The sequence below is a fragment of the Pteronotus mesoamericanus genome, unplaced genomic scaffold, assembly GCF_021234165.1.
Source record: "Pteronotus mesoamericanus isolate MK-2021 breed Mesoamerican mustached bat unplaced genomic scaffold, CSHL_Meso_final contig_22, whole genome shotgun sequence".
NCBI classification, from domain to species: Eukaryota; Metazoa; Chordata; class Mammalia; order Chiroptera; family Mormoopidae; genus Pteronotus; species Pteronotus mesoamericanus.
Genome location: NW_026555090.1, coordinates 2021083 through 2048984, shown reverse-complemented (window position 1 = coordinate 2048984; position 27902 = coordinate 2021083). Strand labels below are relative to the sequence as shown.

The 27902-nt window shown below is 66.0% G+C and overlaps 2 protein-coding genes across 4 annotated transcripts in view; one reads left to right on the top strand and one right to left on the bottom strand.

Moving 5' to 3' along the window:
• SLC5A10 (solute carrier family 5 member 10) overlaps positions 1-27902 on the bottom strand; it is a 69653-nt gene that overhangs the window by 22719 nt on the left and 19032 nt on the right. For 2 of the 3 annotated variants that reach the window (XM_054571062.1, XM_054571063.1), the window contains one exon: positions 24397-24532. In XM_054571062.1, the coding sequence (XP_054427037.1) occupies positions 24397-24532 (136 nt within the window). Of the gene's footprint in view, positions 1-12687; positions 12715-24396; positions 24533-27902 lie in introns of all 3 variants that reach the window. The other variant, XM_054571061.1, reaches the window with a different exon arrangement.
• On the top strand, positions 538-27795 carry FAM83G (family with sequence similarity 83 member G). The gene is made up of 6 exons (XM_054571060.1): positions 538-620; positions 1051-1710; positions 14019-14186; positions 21768-21892; positions 22614-23853; positions 27415-27795. The coding sequence occupies exons 2-6, from the start codon at positions 1189-1191 to the stop codon at positions 27793-27795; spliced, it is 2436 nt and encodes an 811-aa protein (XP_054427035.1). The 5' UTR covers positions 538-620; positions 1051-1188.

Sequence of the window (27902 nt, the reverse complement as noted above, 5' to 3'; positions counted from 1 at the left end):
CAGGCCAGGCGCTGCTCATCAAGCAGGGCCAGTCCTGGGGCAGGAGACCCCTGCCAGCACAGCAGGTAGCAGGGTTCCTCACGACAACTGGGCACCCGCTCTGTCCACACTAAGCTCTGAGAAGGCTCTGAAGGTTGGGTCAGACGGTGCTCTACCCCTGCCTTGGAGACTCTCGGCCTAGTACCTCAACTCCACTTCCGCAATCGGACAGCTGGCCATCTCTGGGGACTCCTCATCCCACCTGGGAGGCGTCACAGGCAAGGGGGGACCAGGATTCCCACAGGCCCGGGGCGGGGGAGTGCTAAGGCTATTCATGTGCTGAGTGACCCCAGGAGGAGCGCTATCCCTCTCTGGGCGCAGAGTTCCGGGAACACTTGGACTTTGGTCCCCAAGCTTTTCACCGGTCGGCCACCCGGACTGGGCGCAGCGCGGCGGCGGAGGCGGGTCTGGGTCCGCGGATGGCGTGAATCAGTTTCCGGCCCCGCCCCGGGGCCGCACGTGACCTCAGGTGGCGGCGGGTGGGCGGGGTGACATTTAGTCACCTGCCTGCCGCAGCCTGTGCGCACCGCTCCTCCCTCACGGCTTCCTCGCCGGCCCTGCGTCGCGCCCGCAACCGCCCGGTAAGCGCGCCCTGGCCCGCACCCCTGGATGCCGGCGTTCCCCGCGCCGCCGGCTCCCCCACCCCCAGCCACCTCCGGGCAGGCCCCCTGGATTGCCCGTCCTGGCGCCCAAGGACTTTTAGGACCTTCACCTTTACTGGAAGCCCTGGAAAGGCAGGCGGCCCTGAACCGGCAGGGCCGGTGTCCGCCTGATTTCAGTCCCCTGCCTCCCACTACTGGAAACTTATGGGAAGTTCTCTGCTAGCCCTGGTTTCCCCAGAGGTAGCCTAGAACTTCAGGCAGTCCCCGAAGTCTGGGATGTGAGTGCCCTGTCCCCTACAGACACCGGACCCGGGCCTGGGGAGGGCCCCCCCATCGCTCTCATCCCTGGCGGGGTGCCCCGCCGGGCCTGTGCTCCGCCTGACCTAGCCCTGTCCTGTCTCTCCTGTAGGCTCCTCACTGGCACAGGAGCAGAGGCGGCCCCAAGGCCCGAGCGCACTGTGTCGCGGCCCCACCGGAATCAGGGTCCGGACCTCGCTGAGCGTCTGTCTCCCGTCCGCCCCGGCAGAGGCGCTGGGCAGGTGGCACCATGGCCTTCTCCCAGGTGCAGTGTCTGGACAACAGCCACGTCAACTGGCGCTCCAGCGAGTCCAAGCCCGAGTTCTTTTACAGTGAGGAGCAGCGCCTGGCGCTGGAGGCCCTGGTGGCCCACGGCCGTGAGGCCTTCTATGAGGTGCTGAACCGGGAGAACATCCGCGACTTCCTCTCAGAGCTGGAGCTCAAGCGCATCCTGGAGACTATTGAGGTGTACGATCCGGGCTCTCAGGACCCTCGGGGCTCAGGCTGCGCCCAGGGGCCTGAGGACAACGGCGTCGGGGATGGTGAGGAGGCCAGTGGGGCAGAAAGAGTCCCAGCGGAGGCAGAGCCCCCGCCCTCGCTGGAGTACTGGCCCCAGAAGTCAGACCGCTCCATCCCGCAGCTGGACCTGGGTTGGCCCGACACCATCGCCTACCGCGGCGTGACCCGGGCCAGTGTCTACATGCAGCCCCCCCTCGACGGGCAAGCCCACATCAAAGAGGTGGTGCGCAAGATGATCAGCCAGGCCCAGAAGGTGAGCGAGCCACTGGCGGGGGGTCCCCGCAGAGGAGGCCGGCCCCGCGGGCCTGGCCCGCCCCCAGCGTCTCCCACCCCGGGGAACAGTCCCGCAGGGTCCAACGTGGAGAGCTCACCATAGTCCCCTGTAGGTCTCCTGGCTGCCTGCCTTCCTGCTCCCGTGGAGGTTCCGCATTCTTTGGAACCCTCCACGGGAGGGTTCTGGGCCCTCCCGGCATCGCAGAGGGCCTTTGCGCTTTGGCGCGGGGGTGGGGGGTCTTTCTGATTCCCAGAGGCCTGGCGAGCAGGTTTCCCAGAAGAAGGTGCCTCAGTGGGGTGGGGTGGAAAGGCATTATGTGCCTTAACTCTCACTGCCCCAGGGATGGCTCTGATTCACCCCTGAGAAGCGAGGCTCTGATACACACCACGAGCTCTCCAATTGCGTTTTTGGGTGGGGGTGTAGTCACGGAGACTGAGCCATCGCCTGAACCCATCCGAGGCTGGCCTGCAGGCCCGCGTCCAAATGTGCCTGTTCCCTGGGTGTGCCGGCAGCGGGGAGCCCGTTGCTCACCCAGTCTGAGCCCCTTCATGGGCTTTGCCGTGGCAGAGCCTTTCAGCTGGGGATATGGGGTGGGGGTGGCCTGGTCTTCAGGGGCGGGAGCAGAGTGAGCTCAGCTGAGGGCTGTCCACCTGGGCTGAATGTCACTGCTGGAAGGGACCTCAAGCATCGTCTGGACCTCCCCTTCCCAACCCCTGCCGAGCTGTGCAGTGCCCCGGGTGGGGATAGCCATACTCAGTTGACACATTGACACATATTCTGAGAAGAGGAGCTCACTACCTGCAGAGACAGCCAGGCCATTGCTGGACAGCCATGACCTTGAGCAGACACTTTTCCTGCCGAGTGGGCAGTGCCTTTGTCATGGTGTTAAAGTGCACCCTGACATATCTGATAAAGCCTGCCTAGCTAGCTGTGCCAAGAGGATTCTGAGGCAGGTCTGGGCTCAGGAGAGAGCAGTGAGCGATTAGCAATGTCTGCCCTGGCCTTGGGTTGTGGGCGAGGTGTTTCTAGTGGAACCTGGACCCTTCTCTGTTTTGGGCCCAGACGGGCATGGCAAATTTCAGCAAGACCTGAACACTGGTTTTGGGGACGGTCCTGGCTGACAGACAGGGCTTGGGGAGGCTCTTGGGGGAAAGAAACCAGAAGCAGGCCAGGGGCTGAGGCGGTGGCTGCAGCTCACGCTCCGTCTCCGAGGGGGCCAGCCGAGTCCGATGGCCCGTGTCGGGGAGCCTGGTGCTCAGCCTGCCCCCGGCGGCTTTGGCGCTTTGCGTTTCTGGTCTGTAGGATGGAGGCAGTGAAGAGAAAAGCTGTGTCTTTGGCTGTTGTGAAGATAGAGTCAGGTGATGGGAGTGAGGAAGAGCTGGAGGAAGAGGAGGAGAAGCGGGGGGGAGAAAGGGGCCCTTACAGCTTCCAGGCTGAGCAACCCGCCCGCGCCAGCCGTGGGTCAGGAAGGCGCTGCTGATGTTGGGCCTGAACCTGAGGTCATGGAACCCAGTCCCCTGGGAGGGCCTATGGGATCCATTATCTAGCCTCAACTGCCGTTTTAAAATTGGGGAAACTGAGGCCAAGGAAGCTTGACCTGCTGTGCCAGGGCTCCCCCTCCTCTTTCCCCTCCTCCCCACCAGGACTAGAAAGAAGGCTGGTGTCAGGTCCCAGGGTGGCGTGGGCCCAGCCAGGGTCTAATCTCCCCCAGACAGAACGACAGACGGCCTGGGCCAGTGATGGGGCCAGACGGGGCGCCTGGGGCTCGGCCGGCCCTCGCGGCGGCCTCCCCGTTCTCTGAGGCCTGGGCTGAGACCCGGCCACCCCACGGGCCTTCTGGGACTTTATTTGCTCCCCGTAAAAGCCTCACGGGGTGACGGGTGTCACCTGTCTAAGGCAGAAGCCCACCTTGGATTTGAGCCCCGATCTGTGTGGTGCCACAGGCGGTGCGGCATCGCCCCTCCTGTCATCCCTCTCAGAATGGGGGCTCCCTGCTGAGGCTGATGCCCTTCCAGACAGCAGGGAGCCTCGAAGGCCCCAGGAGTGGGGTCTTGGAAGCAGGAGGCCCAGTGCCGCATCCTCCCGACGGGGACACTGAGGCACCGAGAGGGTGGGGTTTGCTCTCACCCCGCCGCGCTGCGGCACACCGGCCCCGCTTCCCTGCCTGCCGGCTTCCCTGCCACACCTCCCGGCCCCCGGGGCCCACGTGGCCGTGTGCTGAGGCCGTCTGCAGTGACAACAGCTACTGCTTATCGAGTGCGACGCCCCTGAAAATCTCAGACAGTGCCAGCTCCCTATTTCTCAGGTGTAGAAACTGAGGCTCTCTGAGGCCACCTTGCTGCTTCTCGGGGGCAGGGTGGGGACCAGGTAGGCTGTCCTTAGCCCCCAGGACAGGGCAGGGAGGGCAGCTCCTGCAGCCTTCGCCGTCCCCCCACCTCCCTGGCTCCTGGTCCGGCTGCTCCCGGGCTCCGCAGGGCTGGGCCGGGACACTGACTGGCGCTGGCGAATGCTGACGAGCCCTCGGCCTGGCCGCCTGCCCGGGAGCTCTTCCTGCCGTCTGTCTTCCCATGAGTCACTTCTCCCTTGCCCCCGATTCCTCCTCTCTAGCCCTGGTACCAGTGCAGGCCTAGAACGCGGACCCTGCCGGCCAGTCACCGGCTGGAACACCAGGCCCCTTGCCACCAGCGCCCGGGCTGGTGCCGCTGCCACCGAGTCAGGGCAGCCCAGCCCACCACCTCCTCAGCCCAGCCTGTCGCCCCCCGGCAGGCAGGCCCTGGGGCAGCGACCTGGGAGGCTGTTCCTGTGAGGGCTGCCACCAGGTCCCCCTGCTCCCCAAAGACGAGAGTGGAACTCATAGGTCACCGTATAGGAAGCCGAGAGTGCCGGGGTCAGGCCCCCGCCCTGCCTCCCCTGCCCCACTGAGCCACCAGGCGCACACGCAGCTCCTCTCTGAGCCCCAGCCCTCCCGTCTGTAAGGCGGGTGCAGGCATTGGCAACTGCGACACCTTGCGGCCCTGTGATTCTAGACCCCTCTGGGGCATGCGGGGCTGGCGGGCGCAGGTGGGCGGCCCTGGGTGTCCGAGGACGCCACTGGCTGTGTGGCTCGGAGCAGGTGGCTTGTGCTCCGAGACAGCGCCCAGCCCCAGGGGGCTCCAGCTTTCCAAGGTGGACGGTTATCTGCCCGCCCGCCCAGCCCCCTGCCCCTGGAGCCAGGAGTTTATCTGGGAAAAACCCTGCTATGGGGTTTCAGCTGCATTCCAGAGGCCGGGCCTGTAGCGTCACGCCCAGAAGGGATGAGCCCCAGCCTCACTCGGCTACAGCCCCTGCGGGCCGGGGAGAGGCTGGACTGGCCGGGAGGGGCGAGGGTAGGGGAGCCCCCCCCCCACACCACCTACCCCCACACACCACGGCCCCAGGCCCCTGGTGGGACCCCTTGGCAGCCTGCGGGGAGGCCCCGGGGGCCGCGCAAGGCCCGCAGCGATGAGGAAACTGAGAAGGGAGCGCATGGCCCCGGCTAGGCTAGAACCTGACTTCACGCCAGGCAGGCCAGGGCCTGGGAACAGGGACCCAGAGACAGGGCCACCCAGCAGGAAGGGACAGGCACCAGGTTTCTTGAGGCCTGATTAAGCCCACACCCGTTCTTTCACCGCCAACACTGAAGTCCTGGCTGGTGGCTCAGCTGCAGGAGAATAAAAGCACTGTCCTGAGGCATTTATTAAATACCAGCTGTATGCCAGGTGGAATGGGCACTTGACCTACATTGTAATCCTCCCAGCAACTCCACCGAGTGGGTGTGCAGATGAGGGATCTGAGGCCTCGTGGGCGCAGAAGGCAAGCAGCGCCTCAGGCCGCAGGGCCGAGAGCTGAAGGAGCTGGGCCCGAGCCCTCTCCCCGGGAAGCAGCGTCTTAGCTGCTCTTTCTGAGCCAGGCCCTGCCAGGGTCATCGGGGCCTCGCTGCCTCTCCCCAGCTTGACTCAGGACAGCGAAAGCGTTTCCATCGGTCTCCTCGTCCCCATCAGGCTCCCATGAGGGGCGTGGAGGGGCAGCGCACCAGGGCTGGCGAGGGGACGGTGGCGGGAACCAAGGCTACCGTGGACCCTGGCACCAGCAGGGAAGGCTTTCACTGACCCTGAGCTGGGCCCCACCAGGGCGGCTTCAGCACCTCAGGAGGCCCCAAGGCGGCCCGGTCAGCTGTCCCAGGGGCACACAGCAGGTTCGGGAGCTGCTTCCTGCTGCTTCTGGCAACTCCCAGCCCAGGGCCCTCACCTGCCAGGTGGGGAACCATCTGATAACAACATCCCATGTTGGCTCCTGTCTTCTGCAAAGGCTTCCTATCCAACGGGGTCTGCACCTCACTTGAACGTGGGGAGAGCCGGCTCCCCAGGCTGGGTGCACCCCTGGCGCCAGAGCTCGGGAGCAGGCAGCACCCCCCCGCCCCCGCAGCACTGCCCTCCCTCGACCCTGTGGGGCGCTCCCATCGCAGGTGAGGATGCCGAGGTCCAGGGCAGGCCAGGGCCTGCGCAGGTCCTACAGGGCTCCTTGGCGTGGCCAGCCTGCCTGCACCGGGCTCCATAGGACCCCTGGTTGATGGGCTCACCCTGAAGCCAAGGGTCCCCCCGCCAGGCCAGCAGTGGGGAGCTGGTGCTCCTGGAGGTCCCTGGCCCACCTGCCCAGCTCAGCCACTTCCTTGCTCCATGACCTTGGGTCTCGTTTTCTTTCATCTGTGAAATGGGGATTGGGCACTTGTCTTGAGGCATTGAGAGGTATGAGCGCCCACCGGCCGCTGAGCACACCAGACTGCACCCTGTAACCCGGCAGGCCTTGGCCTGGGTGGGCTGCACCAGCCTCCTTTGCGGGGGCCCACGTGATCCCCAGGCTCAGGCGCCCTCCCAGGTTGAACGCCACGTGGGGCAGTGGAAAGACCGGCCTCCACGCCGCACAGACCCAGGCTCCCGCCCCAGCTCTGCCGTTTCCTAGCCAGGCCTCCCTGAGGCAGTGGCGGTGCCTCTCGGACCCTCCGCTCCTTCCTCTCTAGCGCCGTGGTGATGCCTCCGCTGCTGCACCAGAGCTGTGGTGAGATTTCGGTGGAAGAAGAGCGGTCTGAAAGCACTTGGCGTGGGAGCTGGCATTCGGTAAATGCCAGCTCTCGTCCCTATCCCCTCTCTCTCTGTCCTTGCCCCTCTCCTGACTGTGTCTCTCGGGTAGAAGTCTGGGTGGAGAAGTGAGCTCCCCATCCGGGAGGCGTTCAAGCCGGGGCATGGAGGAGTGCAGTAGAGGGGCTGTGGGCGCCAGTGGCCCAGGGCCTCCGCCCTGCCGTGGCTCACCGTGTGACCTTGGACAAGGCCTTTCCAGGCCAGTCTTCCCGGGGAATTAGGATGCCCAATGGCTCCAGTGTCTGTTACTCTTGGACCCTGGAGAAGCTACGGTTTTAAAGACTTTTGAATTTATGACTCTGAAAATCCTCAGCTTGCACCATTTGCTGACAACTGCAGGGGGCCGGCCTGGCTGGCCCTGCGCCTGCAGGCCCGGAAGCTCGGCGGCCTGCGAGGCCCCTTGCGGCTGGCGGGGGCAGGGAGCAGCTTGCCCTCTGGTCTTCTCCACAAGGCACAGCCCCGGTCACTGGGCGGCCTTCCCCACGCTCTGCTGGCTCCTGAGCCGCGGTGGGGGGTCGATGCGTCTGTGGGGAGGCTGGAGACCGAGGGCCGGGCCCTGGCAGCTGGGCCGAGCCAGGCCTCCTGGCAGAGGGCTCTGCGTGGGACGCGTGCGCTCCCTGACCCCGTCCTGCTTCAGCGTTCGATGTTCAGGAGGCCCCAGCCTCTTTCCTCAACCCCAAGGAGGCCTCCGTCTTGACAGCGCAGAGAGCGAGGAAGGTGCCAGAGGGGGCGGATAGTGAGGGGAGGGACTGCAGGGCATCCATTCCGAACCCCCGTGTCCCCAAGAAGAGAAGCTGAGGCTGCAAGTGGGGACGCACCAGCCATAGGCCCCCAGGAAGGAGCAGCAGAGGCTGGAGACCCTGGGCACCTGCCCTTAGGGTGGGGCCGACAGCAGAGCTTTATTCCAGGACCCCCGGCTCTGGGAGGCGTGGGTAGAGTCACAGCTGCAGTATAACAGGATCCCCCACCGAGAGAGCAGCCTGCGAACAGGAGGCCCCTGCCACCCCGTGACAGTGACGCTCCCCTGGAAAATGTGACTTCGGTCTTATACGCGTGCCAGCAAGCTGGCGCAGCCAGTGACAGCATCTGTTGCTATGATCATAGACTTGCTCCCTGTCGGCCAAGGAGGCAGGACTTAACTCAGTGGCCGGTCTTCAGAGCCGGGGGACAGGCCGACTGGTTTGAGAAGCCCCGGGAGGCGGGGGGACACTGCCCACGGTGGGGCCAGGGCTGCCGGGAAGCATCCTCAGCGCCTGGAGGACCGTCCTGGCCTTTCAGACGGCAGGTCCATGGCAAGAATGTGGGAAGCAGAGGCACCGTGGCCAGGTCTGCCCCGGCCCTCCTGCTGGAGGAGGGCGTTGAGGGGTGGGAGCAGCCGCGGCCCCCCCGGAGCCGCTGCCCCTCGTCGGTACGGTGACTGCGGTGCAGGTCTGCTGGGGCGGAATCCTTCCCGCCCTGGGCCCTCTGACCAGCTCCTCTCTCACCTTTGGTGTTGAAAGCGCCTTTTGCTGGGCATGGAATCTAGGTTAACAGTTTTCCCATGTAGGACCTTGAAGGTGCTGTTCCCGGGTCCTCTGGCGTTGCTGACTCCGAGGAGAACCGGCTTCCCTTTGCTCCTCAATGTGCAATGGATGGTCTTTTCCCCTCTGGCTGCTTTTAAGATTTTCTCTTTATCACTGATTTTAAGTGACGTGGTTTTGAGGTGCTTTGGTGTAGTTTTCTTTGTCTCTTCTGCTTGGAGTTTGTTGGACTTCCTGAACTTGTGGATGTATAGTTCTCATCAAATGTGGAAATGCTCTATGGCCATTATTTTCCAGTGTTTTCTGTCTCCTCCCCTCCACCCTGCCCTCTGCCTCGGTGCCCTCTGGGACCCCTGTACACTTGGATTGGACCTTCGAAGTTGACCCGCAGCCTCTGAAGCTCAAATCCTGGTCTTTCAGTCTCTCTCTGCAGGTCATTTTGGATCGGTTCTCCTGATGTCTTCAAGTTCACTGGTCTTCTCTCCATAGTGTCTAATCTGCTATTAATCCATCCTGGGTACTTTTCATCTTAAACATTGAGTTGTTTCATCTCCTGTGGTTCAATTTGGTGTTTTTAAAAACATACCTCCCGTGTCTCTATATAACTTTTTGAACATATAGAATGCAGTTATAATTCTTGCCATGTTGATAGCTGCCAGTTCTAACATCTGTATCCACTTTGGCTTAGTTTTCACAGATTTTATTTTTTTCATGAGGGTCATTATTTTTCTGTTTATTAGTGTGTCTTGTAATTTTTCATTGGATAGCAGATCATTTAATGCTGTGGAGTGCTGAAGTTTGATTTTTTTTTCCTTTAACTACTTCGGAGCCTTGTTCTGGGATGCGGTGAAGTTGCCTGGAAACCATGTAACGCTTTGGGCTTGCTGTTGAGCTCTGTCAGGCGGCCCGCGCAGCACAGTGGCTGGGGGAGGGGTCGGCCGCTGCCTGCCTCCCGGGACGCAGGCACGCACCCTGGTTCCTGTGCTGCCCGGGGCTGCTCTCTGCCCTGCAGCCTGAAATAGTTACCTCCTGGCCTTTACAGAAAAAGCCTGCAGCCCCTGTCGCGCCTGTGGGCTGCTCCTCGGCGGTGCCCTCCTGAGGCTGCCCTGCAGGCCCTGCGGGGACATGGCAGCCCTGCCTCCCTGTGAGCCGGCACTGCCCCAGCTTCGGTGCCCTCCCATGCGCGCGCGGCACCGTCTCCAGCTGCAGGCTCGGGGGCACCCTCTGCCGTCTCTGGCACTAGCTCAGTGCGGCCCTGTCTGCTCAGCTTGGGGAGATGGCCGCACCCCGCAGCCCCGCCGCGCCGCGGCCTGGAGGGTGCTGGGGCAGCCCCGCAGCTTGCCTCGCTGTTTCCTCCTCTTAGGGAGCCCTGCGCTTGCTGGGCTACCTATGGGCTCTGGCCTCATAGATTTTGCCTGGTTTTTTATTGTTAGGGCAAGAAGGTAAGCACAGGCTCTGTTCTGCTGCCGTGGCTGGAAGCAGAGGCTGAATCCTGCGGCTGATGGCCGTTGTCTCATCTGTCTCAGCCCTTAGGACCACCTGCGGCCTGCCCTGCGCAGTTTCCATGGGGCGCTGCCTTCCGGCCGCCTGCCAGCTGGCATGGGGGGCGGGGGAGCAGGAGGCGGCGGGCAATGGTCCCGGGTTGTCCACCCCGGAGGGTGCGGTGGGTCTGGCGTGATGAGGAGGGTGCAGGAGAACAGCAGCCCCTGTCTGCTGAGCCAGCTGGGCACTGCGGCAGCCGTGCGGGGTGGGAGCTGGTGTCGCCTTGCCTGAGGTCGTCACAGATCTTCCCAGAGGACAGTCTGAGGTCTGCACCACCACCCAGGAAAGGCGCAGGGAGTTGGGGAATCCCGTGGCTGGGACAGCCGTGGGCGGCACACCAACCTTCCCCATTTCATAGATGAGGAAACTGAAACTCGGAGAGGGACGTGGCTCACCCAACGCCATACCATGGCCTGGAGCCCGCAGCTCCAGCCCTGGTCCTGCTATGTCCTCGCCAGGAGTCAGACTGCTCCCAGGGCCGAGGGGGGCGGCACTCACCCCAGTGCCCCGGGCCATGCCGCCAGCGCCAGCAGCAGCAGGCTTCAGGCGTGTCTGTTGGGGGCGGTGGCCACAGGTGGGGGTTGCTGCCTCGCTGTGGCTCAGACCCCGCGCTCCTGGCTCGAGCTGCCCCTCCTCCTCCCGCAAGCGCCAGATGGGGAGGTGCTCGCGGTGGGGCGGCGGGACCTGGGCCAGCTGCCCTGTCCGCCCTCCCACTGGCTCGAGGTGAGACCTAGGGCTGGTCCCCTCCCCTCCGGACCACATTGTCAGCATCTCTCAAGTGGAGGTGGATGCTCACCCACTCCAAGGATATGTCAGGGATCCTCAAACCGCCAGGGGGTGGGTGGGGCATTAGAGGAGGCCCGAGAGCAGCCCTGGCCTTGTGCAGAGTGGTGGGGCCCTCGGACCCAGGACCCAGGAGGAGGCAGGACGCGGATCCCTCTGATGCGGGTGTGCGGCCAGGGGCGGGGCCGGGGGGCGGAGCTTGCACGTGTTGCACAACCCCTGCCACCACCCCTGGAGACGTGGGGAGGCTGTGGGTATGAGGAGCACTCATGCCCAGCGCTGACCCCAGTCCCCGCGACGTCCCCTCCGCTGCGGCCTGGCACAGCCCCCCTCTGTCGCCCCGGCCACCCTCCCGCCTCCACTCCGCTGCCCTCTGGGAACCTGCATGGTGTCCGTGCTGTCTGGCCCTGTTCTGCGGCAGCATCTTCGAGGGGAGGCTTTCCTGTGGTTCAGGCCCTGGGGCCGCCGGGCTCCCTCCTTCCCTCGGGAACTGGCCTGTGTGACCTGTACAGGCTCGGGCTGTGGGACCGGGGCCGCCCGCCAGCCCCACGGCGACGCAGACCTAGAGTACAGAGCACGCACACCCCTGCCACCCCCACCCCGTCGGAACAGTGCCCGCCCTGGGGCCGCAAGGAGCGAGCGTCGGAGCCGGGACCCAGGTCGCCCGCCTCTTGTCCTGTGTGGTCTTCCCCCACACGCCGGGCCCTTCTCCCATCCCAGCCTGCTCTCTGCCTCCCCCGCGGCTGTGGCCCTGGCCTTGCCCGGCGCTCGGGTATGCGGCCGCTGTTCGCCCCCAGGCGGGGCCCGTGGCCTCGGATGTGGGAACTGACAGACTGAGCGAGCCAGGCCCACATCCACACTGGCAGGCGGCAGAACGAGGGTCCCCACTTAGCTGGGCCCAGACAGGCTCTGCCCTGGACAAGCGCGCACGGTCACAGGCAGGGGAGTGCCCCCCGCCCCCCCGTGCCTCGGTCTCCTCCTTGGTGAGGCGAGAAGACCGCTGCTCTGCAGCGTGTCTGCGAGGACTGAACAGGCAGCGGTCGCCAGGCTCATTAGACACCCTCACGCAGCCCAAGGCCTGTGCCCTCTGGGGCAGAAGGTGCCGCGGGTTGGGGTGTGGGACCCTGGGCCCGGCTTCCCCATGTACGGACGGGGAAGGGCATGCAGGACTCGGGGCTGCCAGAGAGCCTCAGGGCTCTGCCTGTGAGCACGCGGTGGGGCCGTCGTGGGCGCGCCCGGCGCCCCTCTCCACCCCCAGCCTTCGCTGGCACCTGTCACAGGCCCTCCTCTGACCTCCCCGGGACCAGGCTCCGTGCCTGCAGAGGGCACCTCTCAGCCCCCGGGTCCCTGAGGGATCCACCACGGGGAGCAGGCCCCAACACATCCGGCCCAACAGCAGATGGTCCCTGGATCAGGCACCCTGCCCGCCAGAGGGTGACGTGGGGAAGGACGCACATGGAGCGAGTCCTGCCGGGGCACGTCCCCCGCCCGGGCCCAGGGCAAGCCCCCGTCTGCTGCGGCAGGCAGGGCCTGGAACCAAGCCGGACCAATCCTCCAGGGGTGGGAGGGCGCGGAGCAGGCAGCCAAGGGACGGGGCGACCGCCTCCAGGGAAGGCAGGTTGGCTGCACCCTTCCCAGGGAGGCACGTGAGCCTGTTGGCCTGCGGGAGCGGCCTCTCTGAAGGGCCCCTGGGCTGCCGTGGCTTCAGGGCTGTGGGGTCCCAGTCGAGGAAGTGTCTGCTGCCACCTCACGCACCTCAGGGGTCTCCTCGCCCTCGACCGGTGGAAGCCAAGCCGGGGCGCGTCCACTCAGCTCCGTCTCTGGCTGTCTGTCACCTGTGCTCTCGCCCCCCGCTCGTGCCCTCTGGCCTGTCCTCAGTGTCTCTGGGGACGGGTGTTCACTGCCCTGAGAGCCCCGGCCTAACTCTGGTGCCAGGGTCCGCCGGCCCCGGCTCTCCCTGCAGACACTGTGCCTCTCCTCCGCCCCTCCTGGAACAGCTCTGTGAAGACTCCAAGACAGAGCGGCTGTCTCCCAGGGGACGGGGCGCGCGGGCCGGGCCTTCCGGGTCCCCGGGCCCCTTCTCGTGCTGACGTCAGAAGTCAGCTGCCTTGCTCTAGGCCACGCAGCGGTCATGTCGGTGGCAGGGCAGGGGCCTCAGGTCCCAAGGGGCTTAGGTGGCCCGCGGGGGGCGCAGGCTCACCACAGGCAGGCCCCACATGGCCCCCCTGTCACCCTGGGTCCGTGGATCCCTGCGGGGGCTGCCAGGCTGCCCTTGCTGGCGCGGGTGTGAGCTTGGTTCCCTGACAGGCCCAGTAGGTTCTGGCCTGAGTGTCACCAGTCTGATGTGTGACCCAGTGCGCGTCCCCCGCCTCTCAGGGCGAGGCTCGTCCCGGAGGTCCTAAGGCCGAGGCCAGGGCAGGGGCCGACCTCGGGGGGCGGGGGGCCCGTGCCTGAGGCTGGAGGGCTTACCCTCAGTACCTCGTCCTCTCCCCGCGTCTGTTCCCTCCACAGGCTGCGGTGGGGCTGCGGGTAGAGCGGGTGCACCGTGACCTCTGGGGCTCTGCCCTGAGCCAGGTCCGGGGAAGTGGAGGTCAGCTGCTGGGGGCAGAGGGAGTCTGATGACAGGAGGAGCACAGGGACCGGTTTGGGCGGCAGGGGAGCCTGCCAAAGTCCACACTGACCCAGGGACATGTGGGCGACCTCAGCGAGTGGCCGCGCCAGCTGCAGCCCTGACTCCTGGCCATTGACACACCTGGTTCTCCTCAGCACCCCGGGGTGGCAGCTGGAGCGCTCAGAAACGCAGCCCGGGGCAGACTGACGCACCCCAGCTGAGCCCTGGCTGTCGCGAGGGAGGGGACCCTCCAGACACAGCCCCTTTCTGACCCCAGGACCTTTGAGAGCCAGTTCCTCCCAGGCTCCCACCCAGCTGTCTCCCTGTCCCTCCCTGTGCGCCTCAGCCACTGGGGACGGGGACGGGGATGGGGACAGAGCGTGGTCCCCCGGAGTGCGTGTCAGGCAAGCAGCGCCCACCTCCCTGCCGTCGCAGAGTCCGCTCTGTGCCACTGATTGAGACCCCTGCACCTTGAGTGTGGAATACTGACCCTAGAGTTTCAGGGCCAGAAAGGGCCCCAGCCCAAAGCTTCCCAGTCCCAGCCCTGGGGCTTCGGGGAGCAGGGCTGGAGGGGCCCCCGGAGAGGGTGGCAGGTGTGGGAGGGCCGTGTGTCCTGCGAGGCACCCGCCCCACTGCCGCCTGCCTGAACAAAGGCCCTGTCTCCCCTCCTCCCCCCAGGTGATAGCTGTGGTCATGGACATGTTCACCGATGTAGACATATTTAAGGACCTGCTGGACGCCGGCTTCAAAAGGAAGGTGGCCGTGTACATCATCTTGGACGAGAGTAACGTCAAATACTTCCTGCACATGTGTGAGCGGGCCCGCATGCACCTGGGACACCTCAAGGTGAGCTGACGGTCACAGTGGCCGACTTATTACTCAACAAATGCCCTGGCACCTGTCCTCTAGGGAAAGAGCCGTGCCCAGCCCATAGGGCTCAGCCATCCTCTCGCCTCCTGCCGGGCGGCCCCCTGGCCTCTGCTCAAATGCCCCCAGATGCAAGACGCTGAGCGCCAGCACCTCCAGCAGCCAGAGATAAGGCCGGCGTTGATTAAGGGCCTGCTGGCCAGGGGCCAGAGTCCACATCAGGGCGCTGCCTCGCCTGCTCTTTCCAAGCAGGCCCTGCCACGTCGGTGGCCTGTCTTTGCTCGCTCACCTGCAGGGACAGGGCGCTCGCTGCCCTGGCTCCGGCAGCTCACATCTGCTGTCTGGAGACCTCTGACTGACAGAAAGTTCCTCCTTGAGTTTAAGCCAAAGTCTGCCTCTGCGGTGCCCACCCACGGGTTTTAGGATCTGGCCCCGATGGAGGACACTCCCTCGGGCTGAGGTCGGGGAGGCTTCCTGATGGCTACAGAGTTCAAGTGGATTGAGGAGGAAAGCAGAGCAGAAAGGGCCGCCCAGGGGGCGCCACGGAGCAGATATGGGGTCGTGAGGGCCTGGCTGGCAGCGCTGCTCTGCTGCGTGTGCTTGAGCGCACCCCTCGCTCCCCTCTCGGCTCCAGGACCGCGCCGGCCCGGCAGAGGGGCATGTGGGCCCGTGCAGCTGGCCTTTTTGCACAGACACCCTGGCATTTGGCACTTTGCGTGGGGGTAGAGGGAGCCCTCCTTCCACCTCAGAAGCGCTTGGCACCTACTGTGTGCAGCGCATTCTCTGGAGAATGCTCCCGCCGCACGGTAACAGCCAGAACTTCTGCGGCATTGGACACGGGCCGCGCCTGTCCCGGCTCTTCACCCGGTTACCTCATCTACTCCACACACTGTCCAGTTGTCCTCATTTGACAGGTGAGGAAGGGGAGGCACTTTGCCCAGGTCTCCCTCCCGCCTAGGGAGTCAGAGAAGGGCCAGGGACGCACACCGGAGCCTTCTGGCTGAGAAGAGCCTCCGGCGGGTCAGAATCCCTTGGGCTCTCGGCCTGGGCTCTGAACACGATCCCAGGAGAAGGGGAGAGGCCAGGCTGGTTCACAAGGGGCTGGGCTCCCGTGCCTGTAATTTGCTGGCGTTTGTCACGTATGCCCCCCGTCCCAACCGGGCCTTTTCAAGTGGGCGTGAGCTCCCGAATGGTGAGTCTCTAGCTGTTGGGCATTTTTATGTGGTCTCTTTGGTGTGTTGACCCAAGCTCCACGCTCACTCCTCGCGCTGCCCGCCGTGTAATTAGCACTGGGGATCGAGTCCCGGGGCAGACGGCTCACGCTGGAGAGGCCCAGGACGTGGACAAGGCGTCTTCTGAAAGGCGGCGGCATTGGCCCTGGCCCGGCAGGCAGCAGATCGGAGGACCTTGGGGCCCCCCGTCCAGCCCCTCCCCGTGGTCTCGAGGAGACCCGACAGGCCCACCCCACTGTGCCCCTGCCTCACGCCCGGGGATGCTGTGCTTTACACACGCCACCTCCCTCAGCCCCTCGCACTCCCGGTGTGTGGATGCTGAGCAGGGACCTGAGCCCGCGGCTGGAGACCCTGTGCCCTGTCCAGCGCCACAAGCCTTTTCTCAGCGGAGAAATCCCAAGTTCAAGTCTCCTCATGGTGTTTGGAGTGTTCAGAGTGTCTGGACCTCCCTGAGGCGGCAGGCCACTGGGGCTGCGCTGAGACTCGGCCCAGAGGCGGCACGGCTCCCTCCCGGGAAGGCTGGCCCTGCTCCCCCACTGCCTGCCCTCTCCTTCGCGCCCCGCGCACTGGGGGCCTCGGCACCCGGTGCAGCCCCGTTGCTTTGTGGGCGCCTGGAAAGCCAGAGCCAGAAGGGGCCTCGAGGCCATCGGTACTAGGCTCCCACGGGACAGGTCGGGAAGCTGAGACCTAAGGGAGGTTGTGACTTGCCTCCTTGTCCTGGTATTCCTTCAAGGCGGGCTAACCCTGAAAGCCAGCAGCAAGACACCAGCGTGGACAGGAGGGCGCACAGACCCTTGGTGCCCGACATCCCTGCCCGAGGCTGTGCCGGCCACGGAGGCCACCATGGGCTTGGGCGTGGCCGCGCCTCTGGCACCTCATGGCTGTGCTGACGCCTTGCAGAGCTGTTTGAGGGTGAAATTAGAGGAGACAATGGCTATAAAAGCGCTCTGTGAGCTAAGGGGAGCTGCACAGCTTCTGGTAACAACAGAAATTAAAAACCCTGGGCCCTGGGCAGGGGCGGGGGTGTGGGTGTGAGGCCTCCCCCCACCGCCTTGAAAACAGAGCTGCAGCGAAGGGCACAGAAGCGCCAGCTCCCCCTGGGGCCCCCTGGCCCCGCCAGCCCCCTCCCTGTGGGGCAGGCCGTGTGCACTAGGGAAGGTGGCAGGGTCTGCGGGGCGGCACGCCCAGGTGCCGCGGCCCTCTCAGTGCAGGGCAGGTGACCCCGGCCGCCTCATTCTCCCCTCTGAGCCTGCCCCCTCGCCAGTCTGGGCGGGTGGCTGGAGGCTCCTGTGGGCCCAGCCCTGGCCAAGTGTCACCTTGTCTGGGGCCTGCCCACACGGCCCACCTCCCTGCCCGCGGGCCGGCTGGGCCCGGACCTGTCTCGGGAGCACTTCCTCCGCCGGGAAGCCTGGCTCGCCCTTGGCCGGCTCTGCTTCGACCTGCCCTCAGATCCCGTAGGCCCAGGGTACAGGTTGCGCATGTAGGGTCATACTTTGGACCACAGCGGTGTCGGGTGCCAGCCTAGGGGCCACACGAGGAACCAGGCTTGAGCCCCAGCTCCGCCACCTTCCCTGTAGCTTTGCACAGAGACACTGTATCTCTCGGGGCCCCAGTCTTGTCTGAAAATGGGCAGGGCTGCTGTGAGGCGTGAGCCATGTAGGGGCAGGACCCTCAGTAACGAGCCCCCTTCTCATCCTGTCCTTGGTTGGGGACAGGCACAGCTCCTCCCATGAGACCCCAGCTCTGGTCTGATGAGTGCCGGGGGCGCCCCTCCCCCTCGGAGCCGCAGCCTGGCCAGGCCCCCCGCCGCCCCCCTCCGCCGTGTGCCCACTGCAGGCAGCACCGCGCGGTCGCGGCCTCCTGCCTCTGCCTCCTGCGCTCACACCAGAGCGCTCTGGAAACAGCTGCCCCCTGGCTCTCAGGTGAGGCAGGAGGACGTGCACTGGCACCTCCCGCAGCGGGAGGTTCACAGCCTTCCCCAAGCACCCGTCCCCTCACGGCGCCCCTGGCGGGGCGTATGGGAATCATGGCCCCACGGCAGCAACGGGAATAGCCTTTCAAAAGGAGACCCAGCCCTCTCACCCTCCCCAGTGTCCAGGATCAGGCCGCGTGGCCAGACCACATTTGGGGGTGAGGCTGGGTGCCAAGGGACGCCCCAGGGCCGGAGGGAGCCAGGCCGGGCCTGGAGGCTCCCAGCTCAGGACGGGGCGGGAGCTGCGCGGTGCAGATCGGAGCGCCTCGTCGGCTCGGTGCTGCCGGACTGGAAAAACCAGCAGCCTCTGGGCAAAGGCTGGACCCATTTCTGATGAATGAGTCCAGCCACGGTGGCCGTGGGAAGGTGCCCGGTCAGGATCCTGCAGCGCAGGTTCCGCACTGGACAGGCGGCTTCCTGCCGGTGCCCAGGCTCCCTGCCACCCCTTCCTCGCGTGTCTGATCCTGGCTCGGGCTGTCACGGACTCAGGGTGGGGAAGTACTCCTCAGACAGAGGGGTTTACTGGCTTGGGATCCTGGGCAGTGTCTGGAGACATTTTTAAGGGTCACGACTGGGACAGCCCGGTTGGCACCTGCGGGTAGAGGCCAAGGATGTTGCTGAACGTCCTGTGATGCCCAGGACAGCCCCACAGCAGAGCGTCACCTCGCCCAGAGTGCCACAGTGCCGAGGCTGAGCGACGCAGCCCAGGGGAGAGCAGGGAGTCCCTCCACCGCGACCTTGGAGCTGCGCAGGCGCAGCCCCAGCCGCCCCCAAAGGCAGTTCACAAGGGGGCTCCCCATCCCAGCTTCGTGATGGCCAGGTGAAGGCCAGGGTGAGCATGGCCCCCCATTACAGAGTGGACCAGGCCCTTTAGGAGAGAGCAGGGGCTGCCAGGCCCCTCCGTCTCCTGCCTCCGCATGCCTGGCTCGATCTTGCCATCACTGGCCGGGCCTGGTCGGGATGCACCCGTGGGCCTTCCCGCTCCTCCTCAGGCCCGGGGGATGCCAGCAGGCCCCTGCGGAGGTTGGGGAGGGGCACGAAAGAGCCACCGCGGTACAGCTGGAGGCCGCCCTCAGGCCTGGGGGGCTGGACCCTGCCCCTGGGAGACTGGGCAAGCCCCCCGCCCTCTGAACCGACCTGGCCATCACGGGCAGCTGACAGTCCTGGCCCCCCGGACCTGGCCTGTCCAGATGTTTCCTGGCCCTCGTGTTGGCCCCACTCTGTCCCCTCCCCAGTGGAAGGGGTCCCCCCAGCATGCGCAGTCACAGCCGCTTTGTCACCTTGAGTTTATGAAGTGCCGGCCGCTGTTCCCTGTGGTTTCGTGCCGACCCCACCGCAGCCCCGTGGCAGGAGGGGGCAAGGCTCCTTGCGCAGGTTGGTGTCCGGCTGGCACCACGGCTGGAGCCCTGTGTGATCAGAGCCCCAGAAGGCCCAGACCCTCCCTCTCCGGGGGCCTGGGCCTCCCGCGCTTCCTGCCCGCAGTCGAGGCCTGGGCTCGGGCCAACTTAGGACCCGGTCACGTCACATCTCCGCACAAGCACAGGAGGCCTGGCAGGGAATGTGGGGCAGGACGTTGCTGTTTTGCCCCTTCCCTAGTGCCCACCCCACCCTGCCCCACACGCGCGTGGCGCAGAAGCCACCCTCGGAACAGGTGATGTGGATTACCTCCCCTGACATTCCCTCGGGGCCCATCGCTGCCCCTTTCAGGCGTGAGGAGACCAAGGCTCCGCAGAGCCCAGGGACCGGCGCAGGGCACCCTGCCTGGGCCAGCCCGGTGGCCGTTCTCCCGGATGCCCTGCCCCTGCCCGCTGTGTTCTGCCCAGGCTGTCACAGGGCGCAGAGACAATGCAGCTTTGTGGGAGCCTCTGCTGCTCACCCGAGCCCTGACTCCTGAGACATTACCTCATCCGGGCCAGGCCCCACGGGGTGGGGTGCACCCAGGAAAGCAGGCCTGGGAGCGGAGGGGGCGGGGTGGGGGAGTGGCAGCAGCCACGAGGCCCCACCTGCTGCCGAGCCCCAGGGCTAACACACCTTCGGTTCGAGGCCTGTCCCCAGCACACAGACGAGGAAACTAAGGCCCAGAGAGGGCCAGAGACTCTCTTAGAGCCCTGCAGCAAATCTGGTGCCTCTCGTGCGGAGTTGAGTCTCTCTCAGATGTGCATGGTGACCTCTGAGCCCTCTAGCTGGACAGGGTTCAGGGTGGGTGGGGCAGACGCTGGCAAGAGGGGAGGTGAGGCTGAGGAGGGGCCTGCGGTTCGGCACGCAGAGCCCTGGGCCAGGAGCCCACGGAAGCCATAGAGCTGGCTGTGGCCGGGCCAGGCTACAAGGCAGGCCTTGTACCGCCTCCAGGCTCTTTGCTCCAGTTTCTGGTCCTGAGCGTGCTCTGTGTTGGGTGCAAAGTCAGGAGCACTAATTGCCCTGGGCTGCGGCCAGCTTCCTGCTGAGCTGGCTCCGAGCTGGCTGTGTGCAGACAGGCAGCCTGGCGGGCAGAGGAGGCTGGCTCTGGGAGCAGAGGCTTATCTGCTCCTGGGCCGGCCCAGAACAGGTGGCTGTGCGCCCTGTAGCCGGGCAGGCATCCGCCATCCGCCCCGCAGCCTCTGAGCGGAGGGGCCTGGGGCCTGTCGCAGCAGGGCCGGCCAGCAGCAGCGCCCGGAGGCTGTGGGCGGCAGGGGAGGGCAAACCCAGGCTCTCCCAGACCCATCCCTGCCCCGTGTGGCTGCCGCCCTGACTCGGGCCCACCTCCCTTGCCTTCAGCAGCGCCCCCAAGTCCCCGGCCCCCCATTCACTACACGTGTCCTCTGCGGGATGCCGACCCCTTCTGGAGGTGCAGCGCCGACATCATGGCTCCCTGCTCCGAACCCTCCCGCTCCCCCCGCTGCCCCAGGGCCGAGCCGGGCCCTTGAGCAGGTGTAGGTCTGTCGGAGCCAGCTGAGCTCACTCTGTGCCTCCGCTGCTCACCCTCCTCCCCCGAAGTCCTAATGTGTCTTAAAACAGACCGCTGCTCGGGTCGGCGACCGTCGTGCTCCCGAGTCGGGATGCTGACCCGACCCCCCGCCACCCTTCGCTCGCCGGCCTGCCCCAGCCCTCGCAGCCGCTCTCGTCCCCCGTCACGCCGGCGTTCTGGTCACGGTCATCTCTGCCTGCAGCTAGGGACCTCGGCAGGGGGCAGGGGACAGCGAGTGGGCGGTCGGCCAGCGGGGGCACAGCAGAAGTCACGGAGGGTGCGAGAGCCCGGTGCCCGAGCCTGCGCGGGGGCCTCCGCAGGGGGACTCCCGTCCCGGGGGCGTTCAAGCGGACCTGCCGGGTGCCCCCAAGGGAGCTCCTGCCCTGGGCAGGTGTTCGATTTCCTAGGCCCCGAGTTAACAGCAAAGTTCCCAGCCCGCCCACAGGCCCCCCCGAGTGGCTCTCGGGGGCACCAGGAGCCTGTGTTCCTGACACTCTGCCAGTCACTGTTTTCACCACAAGCCCACACCTCCTTCCTTGCCTGAGCATCGGCGGGGGGCCCTCCCCCACCCGCATTCCCTCAGCCTGTCTCAGCCAGGCTCACCCTGCCCTCCCCCAGAGCTGGCGCCTCCTTCCACGGAAGGGCAGGGGAGCCAGCCCTGTGCCCTGTGGTGCCCGGCCCACAGATATCCCTAGACTTCGAGCCAGGGCAAGAGGGCTCTTCACGACCAGAGTCCAGATGAGGGCAGGAGTGGCCTGGTCTTGGACTTGAGGCCCCGCCCATGACGCCCCGACGCCCCCTCCTCTCCCTGGGTCTCAGCGCCCCTTCCCACGGCCTCCCAGGGGCCTTGGCTGGCTCCCGAGCCGGACCGCGCCGGCCCAGTGAGGAGTGGGGTCAGACCGTGCCAGGCAGTGGTCTCGCCCCCAGAGAAGTAGCAGAGATTGCTGGGAGCCTGGCCCTCAGTGAGCAGAGGTTGGCAGCGACAGAGAGAGAGACCCAGGCCGAAGCCCGCCGGTCACTCATCCTGGCACGGCCCAGACCCTGCAGGGCAGGTCCCGGTCCTCACCAGGACTTTCTACAGTGCGTCTGCGTCCCCTCTTGCTCAAGGCCCTCCAGCAGCCCCTCCCCCAGAGCAGTGCCCCGAGACCGCAGAGACCGCAGGCCACGCAGACCCTCTGCACCTAGCCCTTCAGCCCCGGCCCCACCCTCCTCTCCAGCTTCCCATTCCTGCGCTTCCCTCCCGGGTCCTGGCCCTGCAGTCCCCGTGCACCACGGCCTCCTGCCGGCCTCCGCGCCTCCCCCTTCCCCACCCAGGCTCCCCCGGAGCGCCCTGAGGCCCCAGGCGGACCACCGGCCTCCCCTCCACGTGGTCGGTGCTGTGGCCATGTAATTCTGTCTGTTCCCCGACACAGAACCTCAGGGTACGGAGCAGCGGGGGAACGGAGTTCTTCACGAGGTCAGCCACCAAGTTCAAGGGCGCCCTGGCCCAGAAGTTCATGTTCGTGGACGGAGACCGAGCCGTCTGTGGCTCCTACAGGTGACTCCCTGGCCTGCCAGGGGCTGGGGAAAGAGGTGGCTCTGGATCCCCTCGGGTTTCTGCCCTTAATCCTGCCTTATGACACCCTGGTTTTTCCGGTTCATTGGTCCCAGAACTGCTGAGGTGTGAGCTGGGCTGGGCACACCCGCACGCCACCCACCCGTCTCGGGAGCGGGCAGAGGAGGGCTCTGTCTGGGAGGCTGGCTCCAGCCAGGGGTGGGGTGTGAGCCGGCCCGGCCGTGCCTCCCCAGGCTGTGGAGCGGTCGCTCTGAAAGCCATTCTCAGGGCCAGGGCTAGAATGAGGACAGCCATGGCCCAGCTCCGCGAGCCCTGCCACGAGGCGGGGGGGAGGGAGGGTGTAGGGGGACTACTCTCACTCAGAACTTTGGTGACAAAGACACCAGGTGTCCGGGCTGCTCAGGGCACCCTGTGACCCCTGAGGAACGCAGCTCTGTGCTGCCTTGTACAGAGCAGCCGAGAGAAGACCTGGTCCCCGTGACTCGCCTGAGGACCCAGACTCAGGTCTGGCCCTGCTGCTTGGGCCCTGTCCTCGGTTCCCCTCACTTCTCAGTCCCATCCAGGGCCTTACCGTAGCCACAGTCCGGGGAACAGCCGCCCGCGGGGAGCCTGGTGGCTCTCGGACGCCCACGGCAGGGGCGCCAGCCCGAGGGAGGGAGCGAGCGGCCGCGCGCCTGACCCACAGCCCCGCCCTGTGTTGCAGCTTCACGTGGTCCGCCGCGAGGACAGACCGCAACGTGATCTCCGTGCTGTCCGGCCAGGTGGTGGAGACGTTCGACCGGCAGTTCCAGGAGCTGTACCTCATGTCGCACGGCGTCAGCCTCAAGGGCATCCCCATGGAGAAGGAGCCCGAGCCGGAGCCCGTGGTGCTGCCCCCCGTGGTCCCCCTGGTGCCCTCTGGCACTGTGGCCAAGAAGCTCGTCAACCCCAAGTACGCGCTGGTCAAGGCCAAGAGCGCTGAGGAGATCGCCAAGGTCTCCTCTGAGAAGCAGGAGGTCAAGAAGCCCCCGGGGCTGCGGGGCGCAGCGCTGGCCGAGCAGCCGGCAGACCTGCCCGAGCCGTCCCTGCCCATCCACCCGGGGCTGCTCAACCTGGAGCGGGCCAACATGTTCGAATACCTGCCCACGTGGGTGGAGCCGGACCCAGAGCCGGGCAGCGACATCCTGGGCTACATCAATATCATCGACCCCAACATCTGGAACCCTCAGCCCAGCCAGATAAACCGCATCAAGATCCGAGACACCTCGCAGGCCGGGGCGCAGCTGTGGGGGCAGAGCCAGGTCTGCAGCCCTGGTCCAGAGCCCAGCGGCTCCCAGGACGCGGTCCCGGCCAAGAACGGCCTCCCCGAGGAGGACCCCAAGCCCCCGGTGCCCAAGCCCCGGACAGTCCCTGTGGCAGACGTGCTCGCCCAGGAGGGCAGCGGTGCTGGCTGGGCCCTGGGGAGCGCAGGAGAGGGGGTGCCCCAGCACAGGGCAGGCCGCGGGCTGCCCAGGACACCAGGCCCAGGCCAGGCCCCACCCCAGCGGCCACTGTCTGTGACCCAGGACGACCCTGCTGGGGAGAGGGTGGTGATCCCTAACGGGCTGGATCAGGAGGACGAGGAAGACGACGACGACTACGTGACCCTCAGCGACCAGGACAGCCTCTCGGGCAGCTCTGGCCTTGGCCGTGGCCCCCGGCGGCCCTCAGTGGCCTCCTCCTCTGTGTCAGAAGAGTGTTTCGAGCTCCGGGGACGCCAGGCCGCTTTCCAGAGGCGCCACTCGGAGCAGGTAGCTAACGGGCCGGTCCAACCCCCCCGCCGACAGCTGAGCGCCCCCAACATGGCCCTCAGGACCTTTGGTGAGCAACTGTGTGGCTCACTGTGGGCCCAGGGCCGGGAGAGAGAAGAGGCAGGCGCTCTGAGGAAGACGCAGGCCTTGCGCTCCGCGGACAAGGACGCACAGGTGGGTTGGAGCCCCTTCGCCCCAGGGGCCCGGGAGCCCCCTTCCGCAGGCCTGGGCACGGAGCGCGGCCATCTGCTGGGCTCTTCGTCCCCGGCTCGGACCCTCTCCTTGTACCGATGGGGACACCGATAACGGGGTAGGCAGCGGGGAGGGGCCGTCCCAGGCCACACGTGGCGGTGCTGGAGACCTCGGCCCCAGGATCCCCTGAAGGCACCTGCGTCAGCTCCCAGGGGCTGAACGGAAACGCTTAACCGCCTGAGGTTTCAGGCCCATGGTGTTACGGGAAGTCAGTGCCTAGTTTTCGGACAGGGAAATGGCAGTGGTAAAGGTATTTGTGTCCTGCAGCAAGTGGTCCTTGCCTGGGCCTGTCCCGAGCCCCCTGTGTGTCGGCCCCTTTGACTGTGGTCCTGGGACCACTCTTCCCTACTCCCCCAGGCCAGGAAACGGCTCGCACCCATCCTTTGCCTCTTCCTGGCAACTCTCGAAGCCCCGGCGCAGCCCCGGCCCAGCCCTGGCGCAGCCCCGGCCCAGCCCCGGCCTTACCTGGGAACAGCGCGCGGCTGATCATGCCCGGCATGATCATCAGGCCCATGGGTAGCATCTTCAGGTAGCTGGCCAGGATGGAGCCCGCTTTGGCGTGGTTCAGGTCCCGGGCAGACAGCGACCGCTGCACGATGACCTGCGGGCACGTGGAGGGCGTGAGCCCTGGCCCCTGCCAGGCGCCCGTGGCAGGGCTGCCCCCAGGTGGGCCTCCAGGGGCGGCATGAGGTGCTGTCCCTCCAGCGCCAGGCCCCCCTGAGACAACCCAAGCCCAACCCTGACCCCTGATGGTCCCCCCCAGAAGCAGAGCTCACCCCGATTGGCCGAGCAACCAAGACCAAGGTGCTCTCATTCCAGAGCCTCAGTTTCCCTGGCTGCTGAGTAGGGAAGGTGTGGCTCCTGCCCGGCCTGGCCCTCCGCCATCAGCAGGACTGGGGGAGACCCTGGCGGACGGCATCAGGGGACTCCCCCGTCTCCTGCACCTCACAAGAGCGGCTGGCGTGTTCACACACGTGCCTGGAGGTGACACTGGCACCAACTGTTGGGCATCGCTGGCAGGGGTCAGGAGCTCTCAGACCTGGGGCCTGGGGAAGCCGCCTGGTCAGCAGGGGTGGGGGCTGGGCTGCCAGGGCCGCTCCTAGCGGGGCCTCAGTTTCCAGGTCTGCAGAATGGGAACTGATGGCATCTGAGATCCCTCCCAACTCTGACATGATGATGATACTTAAAAAAAATAAAGATTTTATTTATCTATTTCTAGAGAAAAGGGAAGGGAGGGAGAAAGGGAAAGAAGCATCAATCTGTGGTTGTCTCTCACTCTCAACTGGGGACCTGGCCCACAACCCAGGCACATGCCCTGACCGGGAACCAAACTGGCAACCGCTCGGCTCGCAGGCCAGTGCTCCATCCAGGGAGCCACACCAGCCGGGGCACGATTCTATTTTTAAAAAAAATTTTTTTTTTTCTTTTTAACAGCTTTCTTGAGGGATAGTCCACTTGCAGTGCAGCCACCTAAAGTTTCATTGCAGTGCTCAGCGTGTCCGCGGCGTTGTGCCGCCTGTGCCTTTCACCTGGGTTCCCCTTTGCCCTCCTGCAGCTCCGTCACTAGCAGCCGTTCAGGAGTAGAACCACCTGTGACTTTAACTACGTCCCAAATGTGCTAGTTTAAGGGCTCGCCCCCAGCGCTCCCTCTGTCGCGTGGTTCTCAGTGACCCCGGAATCACAAGAGCGGGGAGTGGCAGCAGGGATGCACAGGACAGTCTGCTGTCCGTCCGGCTCCTCCGCCAGCTTCCGGTGACTCAGAGACAAGTCCTTGCCGCGCTTTGGGCCTCAGTTTCCCTGACTTGACAAGGAGGGGGTCAGACCTGGTTCCCTGTAGACCCTTTCCCATTGATGTGCTGTCACTGCAAGAGCCCAGGGCCAGTCCCCGTGGGAGAGGAGGAGCATTTCCTCGAACCCCGAGCAGTGCCGTCTATTGTTCCATCCCCGGCTCTCGGGGACCGACCTGGGAGGCCAGGCCGGTCTGCAGCCAATCAAAGGTCTGTGGGGGGAGGAGCTGAGGCTTGGCCCCACCAGGCCTCCTCTTTGATTGGCTTTGCTTCTGATGACCAGAGCGTGGCCCACACGTCGTGGCTGAGCTGGGAGATAGTGAAAAAGCCTGAAGGAGAAGAGGAGCACCGGTGGTCCTGGTGCGCGGAGCTGCCGCCTGGTGCCGACCGGGCTGTGGCTGAGCAGAGTCAGCCCTCCCGGTGTCCTGTGGAGTCCCCAGCCACTAGTGAGGGGGCAGACAGGCGGGACCCAGTGGTGCAGTCCCTGCCTCGTGGGTGCTCTGGACCAAGGCCCCGCTACCCCCAGGCAGACGCACACTAAGCAAGAGGAGGGTGGGGAGGTGCGTCTGCGGGCGCTGCCCGCCTCCCTGTGTGGCCCTCTTTTCCAGGCACTGAAGCCCCTCCAGCCCTGCCTTGGGGGCCAGGCCCACGCGGCCTTCATGGGGAAATCTAACTGCTCTCGCGCCCAGGCAGGCCAGCGCCGCGCCGGGCCTGTGCTGAGTTGGGGAGAGGGCGCGGATGGCTCGCCAGGGCAGTCCTGGTGCCCCCGTGTGCCCCCAGCCAGCATCCACCCAGCCCCGGGCTCGCCCGCAGCCCTCCTGCGGGGCTGGGCAGGTGCCTGCTGGGTACCCCTGTGTTCCTGGGAGGCCCACGTGTGAGGCGAGGCTGGCGTGGGCATCTGGGGGCCCCATGTTACAAATGGGGAGACTGAGGCCCAGCCTCCCAGGATTCCTGAAGCCTCCCCGTGCGGCTCGCTTCCCACTGCCCCAGCCAGGGAGCGTCTGCCAGCAAATGCACACCGAGGAACCTGCTGCTCGAGAGCGGGAGACCCTGCGAGCATGCCCCTCACCAGCGGGCAGCGTGGCCCCGGGAGACGGCCCGCCCTCCGGGTGCAGACGGGTACCCCCTTCAGCAGAGGCTGCCCTCGTTCACCCGCTGCCTCACTTCCCTGACGGGGCCCTGCTGCTCCGCGAGGCCTTCGCCCGCCCGAGCGCTGCCCAGAGCTGCCCGTGGCCTTCCCCGGCAGGCCACGCGGCGGACACTGTCTGCCTCCACCCCGAGAGGACACGAGGCTGTCCGAGGTCGCCCAGTGCATTCACAGTGCAGAGAGGATGGAGTCGGACTCCGGGGAAGAGCCGCCCCCTGCACTCACCAGATCAAGGGCCCAGATCAAGGGCCTACCTCTGACCGCCCAGCCCCACCCTGTTTACAGGTGGAGGAAGCTGGAGCAGGGTCCTCAAGGAGGAATAGGAACTTGCCTCATCACAGCCACCAAAGGCGAGATTATCCACCTATGACACATGGGGGAACTGAGGCACAAAGTAACTCAGCACACTTGTCCAGGCCCAGTGGCTAGTGCGTGGCGGGGCTAGGGCCAAGCCCGGCTGTGCAGACCGCAGCCTGCCTGGCAGCAGTCCCCCGGGGAGAGGTGGAGCTGCTCAGTGGGACGTTGCTCTGACTGCTCTCTCTTTCCCAGGACCACCAGTATGGAGTCCCTCCCGGGACCCGGGACAAAGATGGCTTCCCACGGCTGCTGAGGACCCCAGGATCCCCGCGGTACTGCCCCACTGCCGAGGGCGCCCAGAGCTCTTCCAGGAAAACGGGCTCCCACTGCTGGCAGGCCCCGGGCAGCCTCGGGCCCCACATGCCTCCGGACCCTGGGAGCCCGAGGCTGGGCCGCAACACCAGTCTCCTAAGTGACGGCAGGGCCACCAAAGTGCACCCGAGTCCTTTCGGGATCCCGTACTCCAGACTGTCGCAGTCGAAGCACTTGAAGACCAGGGCGGGCGGCAGCCCCTGGCCCTCCTCCGATTCTAAACGGAGGGTCCAGGCCCCCCGGGACCGCAAGGACCCCTAGCACCGTCCCCAGGCCTGGAGCCAGGTCGCCCACGGCTTCCACCCAAGCCCAGACGCACCACGCGGGCCGCCCGGCCGATTTCAGATGGGCCACCCGGGCCCTCCGGA